The sequence below is a fragment of the Ursus americanus genome, chromosome 26 (genome assembly GCF_024610735.1).
Source record: "Ursus americanus isolate L20-20 chromosome 26, mUrsAme1.1.p, whole genome shotgun sequence".
Classification (NCBI taxonomy): Eukaryota; Metazoa; Chordata; class Mammalia; order Carnivora; family Ursidae; genus Ursus; species Ursus americanus.
The window spans coordinates 24,945,691-24,959,621 of NC_142152.1; the positions used below are offsets into that span (position 1 = coordinate 24,945,691).

Here is a 13,931-nt window from a genome sequence, read left to right on the forward strand (position 1 = left end):
ATACAGAGTTTCAGCGGGGATGAGGATGGATGATTGCACAATAATGTGAATTTGATACTACTGAACTGTACATTTAAAAATGGTTAAGATGGTAATTTTATGATTTGTACATTTTACCACAATAAAAAAAAAGAGAAATAATAAACCCTTTCCTGACTCCAGTTGATTTTCAAGGAAGGGCTGGCCATGAGGGATGTTTCTTTAATCAGCTCTCAATAAAATCCAAGACCACCACACTTCTACTATATAGCCATGTTATATTCAGACCAAGGAAAATCAGTGTGCTTTCTATACCAATGGGAATTCACAACATGGCTCCTAATCCAATTTCATACCATCCAATCACATTCCCACCTGTTAAGTTCCACCTATATTTAAATTAAGTAAAATTAAAATTCAAAAGTCACACTGACCTCGTTGCAAGTGCTCTGTGAGTACAGATGACTAACGTACTGAACAGCACAGATAGAAAACATCTCCATCATTGCCCAAAGTGCTACTGCTAATCTAGGGCAACCATTGATTCATATCAACATGGCTTGATATTCTTTCTGATTTTTCTTTTCCTTTGCATGTATAAGTAGAGCTCCTTTCTTGTTCTTAATGTCGATTATATAATCTTTTAAAAAAATAAATTGCATAAATTTTACCTGAGAGAAAAAAATTCTATTTGTTCTCAAAAATCAATACCTAGGACATGTGTTTTGTGGAAACAATGTGAGTGAACATGATTCAGGGGCTTGTTTTTAGTTTAGATCTGACCAAAGTTCGTTTTATTTTGATATTTGGTTTTAATTATTATCTTAGCTGAAATATATACCCGACTTGTTAGTTTTAATAATTTACCTATAGTGTGAATTTTTTAAAATATCAATTGGAAATAAAGAGAGAATTATTAATTCCTTTCCAAACAGATACCTTTTTTTTTTCCCTTTAATTACTGCCTGGACTATTAGCCCTATTACACTGTTGAATAGAATGGAAGTGTTTGCTTCATTTCCAATCAGTATTTCACTATTAATACTGCATGTGTTATAGGTTTTTAGTAGATACTCTTCAGTATCAGGAAGTTTTCCTCTCTTCCTTTTTACTAAAAGTTTCCCTAATTAATGGATGTTGAATTTTCATAAATGCTTTATCTCTATCTATTGAGACACTAATATGATTTTCCCTTATACTATTACAAGTGTTAAAACAACCAGGCACTGCTATAATGAACTAAATATATAGGAATGTTATATAACCATGATACCAGTCTTTTGTTCCATATATGATCTGTGAATATCTTCCCCCAGGGTGGCTTGTTCTTTTCATTTTCCTAATGCAGCCAAGCGTAAGGAAGAAATTCTTAATTTTGTTCAAGTCCAATTTATAATTAGTTTCATTTACAATTCATGCTTTTGGTGTCCTAGTAAAAAATCTTTGTTTACCCAGTGTTTTAAGTCATATTGCAGTCATATAAGTACATGCTAAGTACACAGTAAGTCAAGTATGACTTCTTTTGGAAGGTTTTTTTTGGTTTTGTTTTGTTTTATTTTTAAGTAAGCTCTACGCCAAACCTGGAGCTTGAACTCACAACCCTGAGATCAAGAGTCATATGCTCTACTAACAGAGCCAGCCATGCGCCCCTGGAAGTAATTCTTTACCTGTTTCACTTTCTTGCTCTGTATTAGTTATATATCTATTACTCTTCTTTTAGTAGTTACCCTGGAGATTACTATATGCATCCTTCAATTTTTAACATATAAAGTAGATTAGTAATTTTACAACACCCTTCATTTAGAATCAAAGACCCATAGAGGGGCCATCATCCCCAAGATGAGTGTGTGGAAGCTCTATTCCAAATAGACATAGCCAAAGGATTCAGGTTTCCTTTTCCCAACCAGTCCTCCCCCACTCATAGGGCAGAAAGCATCGTAGACTCAGATTGCTCCTGCCCCAGTTCTCACGTACGGGGAAGGCTCCACACAGAAGTGGCCAGCTGAGGAGCTGGAGTATCACCCCAGAGGGAAGCGGGCTACAGTTCTTGAACTCAGCTCCAGTACAGTGATGCAGAGGTTCTATTGGGAAGAAGAGGAAAGTTATATAAACAGAGAACCCGACAGGGCTCGATCTCACAACCCTGAGATCATGACCTGAGCTGAAATCGAGTGGAAATTTTAACCAACTGAGTCACCCAGGTGCCCCCAAAATCCAAAAACTTAAATATAAATCAGTGGAGATTCATCTGAAGGAGAGAGAGAAAAGAGAATAAAAATGAACAAACCCTCAAAGAAATATGGAATATGAATATATATGCAACAGAAATACTAGATGGAATGGAGAAAAAGAAACAAACAAAAATATAAGAAAAAATAATGGCTAAAACTTCCCAAATTTGAAGAAAAACATTAAGCTATATATCCAAGAAGCCTGATGAACAAGTAGGATAAATACAAAGAACACTCACCCAAACACATGACAGTCAAACACTGAAGGCAAAAACACTGAGAAAATCTGGAAAGCAGCAAAAGAAAAGTGGCTCACCATGAATGAGGAATGCAATAGGATCGAAAGTTGACTTCTCATGAGCAACAAGAACAAAAACCAATGGGCTAGCATATTCAAAGTGCTGAAAGAAAGTCAACTAAAAATCTTTTATCCAGCAAAATTATCTTTTTAAAATGAGGTGCAATAAAGACATTCGCAGATAAACAAAAAATGAGAAAATGCGTTGCTAGTAAACCAGCCTTACAAGAAATAATCAAGGAAGTTTTTCAGGTTGAAAGCAATTCATACTCAATGGTAATTCAAATCCACACATACAAAAAAAGAGTGCCAGCAGAATCCCGTGACTCCAGCACCGTGGTCACAGATGACTGTACCAATGGATTAATGATGAACCCAAAATAGCGATGGCTCAAGTTTTCTTATCTTTGCAATCTAAAGAGTCTCAATACAGCACTGTTTTCTCCATGAAGCCCAGTAGGGCAGCTGTGAAGATGGTTGCTTGCCTCCCCACATTAAACCCCCATTTGAGTGTTTCCCAGTTTCTTGTAACGTAGAAGGAATAAACAAATATAACTGGACAATGTGGTATAATAAGCCTGTAAAACTAGAAAACCATTGTTCAGATTTTCGATCACCAAATACCAACTTCTATTTGAAGATATTCCTGTTTTTTGTCTTCCGATGACTCTTTGCTTTTCCGTTTACCATTCTGTCCTCAGAGGATGCGGTCCATCTTGGCACGGTAGGGATGGGTGCTCCTCATGCCCACTTCCTAAGGTTCAGACTCCCCATACCCTTGTTCTCCATTTTAAGTCTCACTATGATTCTGCCCATCCATGTTGAAGAGGGCCTGGCTTTTCTAGTGAAGTGAAACTTCAGGGCTAAATGTGAGTTCAATGATTGTGTCTTCACTGAGGGCAATGAATGTTGCTTTCATTGGTGTACCCCCAGATTCTAGCACCAGACTCAATACCTAATAGACTCTTAATCAAAATGCATTGAATGAAAGACTGAATAAACTGGGGAATTTTTTTGCCAATCAGAAGATAGAAAAACAGATCATAAAACCAAAAACCAAACCGCATGTTAAATTATATAACCTAAACATACATATGGATGGAAGCCTCATAAGATTCCTCAGAGGAATAAGAAAAATAAGAAAAAAAAATATCTAATTTTTGGTTAAACGCTACCCACCTATCCAGCTCTTAATTTCAGTTACTATATATTTTGGTTCTCAGATTTCTATTCTTTTTATAGTGTCCTGTTCTCTGCTAGAATTAACTACCTTGTGATCTAATTTCTTAACATATTAATAACCAATGTCTTAAAGCTGATTTCTGTCAACTCCAATATCTGGACAGTCTATATGCCTATTTCTATTTCTCACTTATATCTTGTTTTTCAGTAATGTGGTTTTGTTTCTTGATATGACTGCTAAGTTTTTATCAAATGCTAAACACTGTATGACAAATTACAGAAATAATATGAGGGCTCTGGATGATAATGCTTTCCTCCTTGAAAGACCTACTTTTGTTTAGGTGGGCAGTTTGGGTAGGGACGGATAACGTCACAGCAGAGCCAAAGCTATGTTACAGTGTTTGTGACTGTTAGTGCATTTCCAGCTTACCCAGACTCTAGGGTTTAGCCCTTTGGGTATCCCAACTGAAAGTGTGGGGTGATTAGCAGGGCCCTTCTTCTTTAGTGGGCCTAAGTTCTATTGTAAGCTTTGTTCAGTCTGTGACTTAAACTTTTCAGGGGAAAAGTGGTGCCAAGTGTCAGACCATCACTCTGCATTCCACTCCTCAACAGAATACATGACTCCTCCTGTCCTTATACCCAGGTAACTCTCTGATAACTTCAAACATATTTTTAAAAATATATGTCATACCCAGCTTTTCTAGTTTCTCTCAGTAGGAAGTTTGTTCTGCCACAAGCTAATCCACCATTAACAAAGGCAGAAACAGTTCTTTAATCAGAATTGCCAAAAGTTTACCTAATATGTTAATCTTTGCTAAGGAAGAGTAAACTATAGTCTAACACCATTACAGGTTCCCCCCAAATAAGTACTATATCACATAACTCAGACTTCATGCAAGTACTAGAAACTAAATGTGTTTAATACATTTGAAAAAAATTGCTAACACTGACCTTTGCTTATGTTAGCCATGTGTTACTTATTAAAAACTTTTTTTGCAAAGATAATTTATACCATTTGAACATTTAAGAGTATAACAGGCCCACTGTTTTCATTGTTTAAGGCTGAGTATAATCTTATTTCTCCTTGTAGAAAGCTGCCTGAAAACAAACATCTAAAACACAATTTAAGTCTCCACTTAAAATGATAATGCTATCAAACTAAAATCACTCTAAAGGTAACTATAAAGACTATAGGAATAATGCATGAAAAATTAAAATATGCTTATTATAGGGGCGCCTGGGTGGCACAGCAGTTAAGCGTCTGCCTTCGGCTTAGGGCGTGATCCCAGCGTTATGGGATCAAGCCCCACATCAGGCTCCTCTGCTATGAGCCTGCTTCTTCCTCTCCCACTCCCCCTGCTTGTGTTCCCTCTCTCGCTGGCTGTCTCTATTTCTGTCGAATAAATAAATAAAATCTTTAAAAAAATATATGCTTATTATAAAGTCGACTTTATATCCCTTTAACGGCATTTGTAGTGGTCAAGAAATGAACAACTTTCAATTACTAAGATTCTGCAAAAACTATTACCTCATTTGTTACGGATCACCTATTTTTCCATAGCAAGTCCTTCAATAATTATTCCCAAAGGTACATGTTATCTTTATAATTGCTTTTAACATCAAATCTATCTATAATTAACATAAGTTATCAATACTTCATTGTTCTGTGAGGAATGGAAGTTTCTCCCTCTCCCTCACACCCCGACTTCCCGCACGTGTCCACCCACATGTGCATGCACACACACATACAATCCCAGAGATAAACACAAAGGCTTACACATTCCATTTATACATAAAACACATGAGGCAGAAATTATCATGACTTCAGAAAATAAAGAACTTGAAAATCGACGCTTTTATTCCTAAATTATTTCTTTACTGACCTTATTAAATAGTAAACACTGTGATGTCTTAAAGGAAAATTTAAAATATTTGGTCCACTTCTACTTTCTGGCTTGACGGAAATACTCATGCAACTCTGAGTTACAGAAAACAGAAGAGCTGCCTTTCTTCACAACTCCGATTTTTCCATATAGATGAAAGATTTGAGAATTAAACTAAATCTTCTCTGAAGTGTAAAAGTTTACTTAGTTTTGGAGTTTTTACTTGTAGGGCATTTCTGCCAGTAGTCATCTTCATGAAGACCGTGGAGCATAGAGCATTTGTGGACTTAGCAATATGCTTCATTGTCAGTTAATTTGGTTAGTAACAGAGGCAGACCTCATCGTCTCCACTAGGTTTGACAATTTTAGCCTGTCTATAAAGTCTTGCTGCCAATATTTGTTTTCTTTATAGTCTGTATATTAAAAATTACTTAGTACTCAGTACCTTATTTTACAACAAGCACTGGGATAAGGAAGAAATTATTAAGATAAAAAAGAACAATAGAAAATTATAGACAGGGCAATTAAGAAGGGCTTTAAAGTAGTATTGAAGGGGGCATTAATACATAGCAAAGTAGCCAACTTTATAAAAGAAATGCAAGAATCAAGAGTTTACCTTAAAAGCATGTTAAAAGGAACAACCTTCCTTCTGTTCCTAATGTATTAATCATCAAAAAGAAAAGTTATTATTGATTATCATTTCTGTTTTCCACTACTTTCTTTTTAAAAGTAAATTATGGCATTACAGTTCCAAGTTTCTGCTAATGAATAATCATGTCAGTTGTCACTCAATTATCACTTTCAACACTTAATCTTAATTATGTACAGCACCTTGTTTTTTTTTTCTTTCTTTGAAGTTCCTCGTTGAATTTAAAAGTCAAATTTTTTTCTTCAAGAAAAGTAAGTTGATGGAAGATGGAGGCTGAGATTAAATCAGGGGGAATCATTGATCAAGGATACTTGGAATTCTTATGAATACAAATAGCCCATCAAGGTTAATGAGGTTCAACTCAAGTTTAGAAGAAGAAAAAAATGTACTTAGTATTTTCTATGCATATACAGATTTAAGGTTTTAGGTACAATCTGAAAGGTAAATTATGTAAACCCAAACTCAGTTTTCATTCTGGTTTTTTACAAGCTATTTTCACTGTTTTTCTTCAGTGTAAAACAACTGCTTAAAATATATACTCTGGATCAACAAAAACTAATGCAATTAGTGAGAAAGAGCAAAGGTCCCCTTGAATACTGACAGACAACTCTTCCAGAAATTAATGTACTTTTAAAGAATGACCAGACAACAAATGTTAGCTTTGAAAAATAACCATAAAGTGTTCCACAATTCACTATTTCAGTCAACAAATACTAATTGAGTCCTAATATGGGTAAGACACTGTCAAGGGGCACAAAGAAATACAGAGATAAGACCTGGTTCTTAGCCCATACGCATCTATGATTTGAAGAAGGATATATGTATTTAACTCATACGTGGCTTCCAGAATGCCCTAAGTTTGAATTACAACATCAATGCATACTGGTAAATGGCCCAGAGCAAATTCTGTGCATAGCAACATATCAAAAGAAAATGCAAACGGAAGGTTGAGCATCAGAGTGGAAGCAGAGAAGATTGTTAGAAAGACAAAAGGAGTCAGTTCAACACACTCAAGAAAGAAAAACAGAATTGGGTGAAATAAACTGATCCCTGATTAGAAGGACTCTGTTAAAGAGAGGTAGAGGGTGGGAGAGCCTTACCATAGTCAGGAACAAACAGTCCTTTACACATCATTTTTCCCCGACTGCGTTCACCAAGCAACTTTTTGGTTACTAATTCACCTTTCTAAAGCCTAGGTACAGGAAATTGGGAGACTGGTGCCCTGCATAGAACAGTGTTTAAATATCCATATAGAGCCCCTACAGGGTACATCAATGAGCTGGCACTCTTTTATACACTGCTCTCTGATGGGTTTCACTGTTAGTATGAACCAGTCTCCTCGGCCACATTAATTCTAGGACACAGAAAATTCAAGTTTCCAGATGTGAGGACAAGACCTTGAAACATGAGGTCTTCACCAAAGTAAGGACATCGAGGTCAGACTTGTCTTAGTGACAGGGCAGCTTTCTTCCGCAGTCCCCTATCTCCTTCATTTCAACTCATTTTGAAATTTTAAAGACATATATCTATATACTTTAAGGCAGTGTGACAAAGGTGCCATAAGAGCATTAGTGATACGAGTAAAAGGACGGGGTACAGAAGGAAGGATTATCACCTGTAGCTGGTACAGTCAAAGAAGGCTTCAGGAAGGAAAAGGCTTAGGATTTCCAAAAAAAGAGGACATTACAGAAACAGTGAACAATGGGAACAAAGACAAAAAAAAAAATGGAAATGAATAGGAAAGTTTAAGAAAAATGAGTTGACAAGACTGTGTATAAGGTTTTGTAGGAAAGGTGTTGGGAAGTTGAGATTAAAGAGAAAGAGATTAGTGACTGAACAAACCACAAGAAAGAGTATTACAGCAAATGTTTTGGGGCCTGACCAACAGTCACATTTTATACATGTTTTCTTATTTATATTTGGTTTCCAAAAAGCAACTAAAGAAGATTAATCTTCATCATAGAATGTATACGGCCAACACCATTTTTTTTTTTTTTAAGAGAGTGAGTGCAAGCAGGGCAGAGGGAGAGAATCTTAAGTAGGCTCCATGCCCAGCGTGGAGCCCAACGTAGGGCTTGATGTCACAATCCTGAGATCATGTCCTGAGCAGAAACCAAGAGCTGGATGCTTAGTGACAGTCACCCAGGTGGCCCCAACACCAAATATTTTTGAAAAATAAAGCAGAAACGAAATGCTTTTCAATTAAATTTCAATCAAATACCCAACAGAAGTCACACTGAGTGATCCATGACAGATACCCTCACAAAGCCTGCACCAGATATCATTTTGAGAACAGCTTGGAGATATTCAAAGGGCCTTCACAAGGTATGAAAAATAAGCCATAATCAGAAGCGTCACAAAATCTAAAACAATAGATATAAATTTAATTATAAAGTCAGGCTGAAAAAAACTGGTTAATGGGAATTTCTTCCAGAATAAACAATATCTTTTTGTAATACCTTTTTAATGGGAACTGAGGAAAAAAATATTTTATCCTCCAAAAGGAACTTGAATTAGACTTGAGACAAACTCAAAGAACTTTCTGCATCAATTTTAGAATGTCACATGCACAGAGACAGGGAAATCTGCCTGGCTTTTGTTCCCTGCCATGTCACCACCACCTAGAACAGACTTCGCATGTAATAGACAGTCATTAAGTATTTGATATGTGAATAAATGTTCAACCTCTCTGTCCAACTTTCTTTCACATCCAAGCCCATACAACCAATCCAAACTAACCCAAGAGAACGCTAACTCTTTTCCTAACCCAGGTGAAAATGTAAAACAACTATTGTTAGGACAGGGGGAAAGCCAGACTCATTGAACGAGAGATTAGGTTATTGTAATTTTTTAAATACCTATGAATGTGAGAGTTTTTTTTTCAATTGATTCTGCAAGTGGTAAATGAAATGAAACAATGGAAAGTAAGGAAGGGAAGACAGACAGACCAATATGTGGTTATAAACAGCTTAGCGAGCGATTTTTCTACCTTTGATATTTATTAGCATAGGTTTTTTTAATTTTTAATACCTAACTTTGGCAAAATAATATATTAGCACTTTTGTCAGCAGGACCAAGGGCTAAAATAATTAATACCCATGAAGCAAACTTTAGAAGTCCTATAATTACAATTGCTCTGATAATATTTCTGTTAAGTATTTGTTATATATGTAGAGGGCTTTGTAAAAAGTATGTCAATATTTCATTATCTTTACAATCTGAATCTTGATCCAAATCTAAAATACATTTTCCACTGATGCACTGACAAGATGAAAGAGAAACTCAGACTGCAGTAACATTAAATATTTCCTTTGGATTATATAAAGTTAAATATCTTTAACACCAATTTTCTACCTTTCATTATAATTTAGAAAATTCTTCAAATGTGTCACCTTCTTACAATTAGAATATAACTCCACTGATAAAAACAGATATAGAAGAGGACTGATACATATCTATTTCCAAATGTGTCATCCATGTTGGATACAATATACACAATTCTATTGGAATTAAGACATTTCCTTTTTATGAAGTTCTTTCTTTTGATTTTTAATATTTTGGGATAATTACCCCAATTCTGCCTCCTGTAGAGAAGTGAGAGATTTAAAAACCTTTATGGTACCTTTTTTGCTGTTTCTTCTACCAGTTTCACCCTCAAGTAAAGGATAATTCACCATTCCTTCAAAGAAAGGCCCCTTCTATCTGAAGGAAGGGCTCAATTGCCACTACCACAAAACTATTTTCAAGTTTAATAGGTGCCTGGATTTAAGGTTCAAATGAAAGAGAAATGAATCCGTAGATATTTCTATGTGTAACTGAAGAAGTCATCTACATAACTTCGCATTATGTATGCTCAAACTAGAGTTCATAAAATACCACAACATTTCTATTAAAACTTCATTAAGCAATTCTCTGAAACAAAACCAAAGTCCTTTGTATACAACTTAAAAATAGCAAAGTCACCTCTATTTGGGCTGCAAACTGCGCTTTCTCCTTGTCTTTTCGCTCCATGCACCGCTTCGCTTCCTCTAACTCAGATGCCATCGCACTGAAGTTCAGCTGCACCCTCAAATCTGACATCTGCTTCTCCAGATTCTCTTTTTCCTGCTCAACCCCTTGAAAGAGAAAATGTAAAGCTTGATTGTTGTTCTTTATTCACAGATTGTACTTTCAAATGGTATAAGGCCTTGATGTTGTAATATTCCAGCTAACGTAACCCACTTATTAATACAGACATTTCAGAATTTGCCAGCCTATTGTTTCAAGGCTCACTCAATATTCTAAAATACATACACTGATGTGTTATCCAATATTACTCCATTTTGATACTAAAACTTGAAATGTTATCGGAGTTCTGGTACAACTGAGTTCAGGAAAATCCTACATATTTTTTCTTTAACGTTCCTTACATCTGTACCTCCAAACTCTAACACAGAAATACTGGAAGAATTTTCAACTAAGTTATACATTAGCTGAAAGTTACTGAAGTTGACACACAAAATAATTCTTCCTTGCAAAATAAAGAAATGATATTGTTAAATCTCTATGTATGATCACTAACTATCTTACTAATTCTGGAGACTACCATCTGAAATTATATCACTGAACAATACAGACAGACTTAGTATTTAATTCAAAATGCTTGGTCTGTGATATCCAGGACACTCTAATACCATCTTCTTCAAACATAAATAACACAAAACTTTTTCTTAATGACCTTATACTCCAAGAATAGAAACAAGACATATAAAATACTTCCTTGAGTCTAAGATGTCAAAAATTGGTACATATAGTATCAATTTAACTGTTTTTCTGGTAGTTTCCTTTCCAGAAAAGGAAAGGAAGGAAACACTAGCAAATTAAATTTATACATCATTCATAGGACACATCTGTAGTTAAGAGATATCAAAGTTTCAAAATTGTACATCTTGGATGTACATGGATGAAAGAAGATACATAGGTATTTTAATAGCATGATAAAAGCAATGACAGATACTATACAGACATCTTTACAGATACAGTCATCATACAGAAATAGTACAAAGGATAGAGTGATTAACTCTATCTTGATGAAAAACTCAGTTAGGAAGAATTAGAAACTAAGTTAGATTTAAAGAATGAATACAGAATCTCACCAAGCAAAGGAGACGGGGAGTTGGGATGATAATTCAGAGAAAGGAAGAGGCATAAAGCACAGAGGTACAATACTGGATTTAATACTCAGGTAGCTGCACACAGTACTTCCACATAGCTACCACATATGAGGGAAGGAAGAAGGAGAGTCAGCAAGGTGTTTACACATTGCTAGGGAGCTTAGAAATTACCTATATACCAGGAGTTACCAAACATTTTCTGTAAAGGGTCAGACAGTAAATATTTCAGCCTTATAAGCTCTGCCACAATTACTCAACTCTGCCATTGCGTTGCAAAAGTAACCTGAACAGTGAATAAATGAATGGAAATAGCTATATTCCAATAAAGCTTATTTACAAAAGTCTGGATTTGCCCCTTGGGCCGCACTTTGCACAGCCCTGCTAGGTTTCCCACCTGAAAATATGCATATTTGCTTATGGGTAAAAGCATTTATTCATTTTACAAATATATTTTTTAAATTTTATATTTAGATAGGTATATATGTTATATGCACACACATATGCATACATATCTCTAGAGTGTCTATCTTAATATATAGACATACATTCCAGGATATTAGTGCATATACAAAGTAACAGGAATATATATTATATAAAATATGGAGATACTAATGCATATGAATACATGTACAAATACATATACATAATTTGTGAAACATATTTTTAATGTGGAAACAATTTGATAAGTTTCATAATCTACACATAAAATAGTATGGATATATATAAATATATACCTACACACATACATACACATATAACGAAACGTTTAGAAAAATTAAAATACTTAAAACGTAAGGTATAAAATATAAATCATGTTACTAACACTCTCCTCTCACACCCAGGGGATTGTCTCATATGCTCACTTTGAAGAACACTTGCTACAAACATAATGGGTCAGTACAGCATACCGGTTAAGAGTTCAGGTTTGGGGAGAAAAAAATTCAGGTCTGTTAATTCCCACAAATATGACCTTAAGCAATCTCTTTGCTCTTCAATCTTTCTTTTTCCTTATTCAAATGGAAATAAGACTAGTACCCTTCTTAAAGTATAGTTCCAAGAACTAAAGGAGATAATGTAAAATGAGTAGCAAAATGCCTCATGTGTAGTTAAGAACTCAGTAACGTATAACAAAAGATTTTAAGCAAGAGTAACATGAATAGTTTGTGGCTTCAGAAGCATCCCTTCAGTAGCAGCAGTATAGAAGACAGATCGCAGAGGAGCTGGAATAAGGCAAGAGGGTAATACAATGGGACAAAGCATGCCTAAACTGGGGTAGTGGGAGTAAAAAAGATGGGCCAAATTCAAGAAATACCAAGATCTATAAATAAACAGGGATGAAGCAGACAGAGGAGAGAAGGAATAATTTCAGATGTTCTTTGTATTTTAGCCTTGGCTATCTGGATTAAGGATGGTGGCATCAATTGAAACAGGAAATAAAAACAGGTTTTAAGGAAAGGATGAACTCAGTTGTAAATCTGTTGACTGGGGCATTCTGTGGGACAGCACATGGAGATGTCCCATGAGAGACTCTAAATGGGGGGGCTGAAGATTAGTGGATTTAAGATTTAGGGATCATCGTTATAGATGATAGCTAAGCATAAGATTTAAATAACAACCTCTAGGGAGAACTATTAAGTGAGAAACCCCATAAAGAGGATTCTAGACAACACCCAGCATTTAAAGGACAAGCTGTGAACAAAGGGAAAAGATTCAAACAAAGAGAATGAAAACAAGGAACACAGAAGAACCAGGAAAGAGTAGAAACACGGAAGTCAGTGAAGAGGAAAAAACAGGGGTCAAGTAAGAAAAGTAACAGCACAATTCCTTTGAATTGGATGAGAAGACCACTAGTAAAGTAAAGCAAAGTCGATTTCATTTCTTATTTTTTTACAGATTTATTTGTTTGACACAGAACATAAGCAGGGAGTGGCAGAGGGAGAAGCAGACTCCCCGTGGAGCAGGGATTTCCCCCCCCCTCCCCGCCCCAATGCAGGGCTTGATCCCAGGACCCTGAAATCATGACCTGAGTCAAAAGCAGACACTTAACCCACTAAGCCACCCAGGCACCCCAGCAAAGTCAATTTTAAAAGAAGACCTGGAAGTTATTTTTTAGTGGGTGGAGGAACAAACAGCAACCACAGTGTGACTATGAGTGTGATTTCTCATGCAGATTTAAAAAAATAATAATACAAGTATTCTATAAAGATGAAAATTCTAGAACCATTAAGAGAAGGTGAAGAAGTTCATTATCATATTGATATAAGAACTTTCAGATTTTTTTTAACCCTGGTAAGTAGTTAAGAAAAGTGACATTCTTCTAGTCCTCAAAGACTTACACCAAGAATAACTAGATTTTTATAAGGAGAGAAAACATGTAACAAATATACCACAGTCTTTTTCCAAACAAGAGTTCTTATGTGCACCTTTATGAAAATTTGATGAATAATCAAAAACCTTTGGATTTTACTTTTAAAAATAAATTTTAAAATATTTGATGTCAAAACATATTTCAATTATAACATCACATGAAACTTAAGTGAACTTAATGGCATGCAA

The 13,931-nt window shown here is 35.3% G+C and overlaps 1 protein-coding gene across 4 annotated transcripts in view; it reads right to left on the reverse strand.

The window, feature by feature from the left end:
- The window catches only part of CEP128 (centrosomal protein 128), a 375,253-nt gene that overhangs the window by 272,134 nt on the left and 89,188 nt on the right, over positions 1 to 13,931 (reverse strand). For all 4 annotated transcript variants that reach the window (XM_045807714.2, XM_045807712.2, XM_087856159.1 and 1 more), the window contains one exon: positions 10,186 to 10,337. In XM_045807714.2, the coding sequence (XP_045663670.2) occupies positions 10,186 to 10,337 (152 nt within the window). The remainder of the gene's footprint in view (positions 1 to 10,185; positions 10,338 to 13,931) is intronic.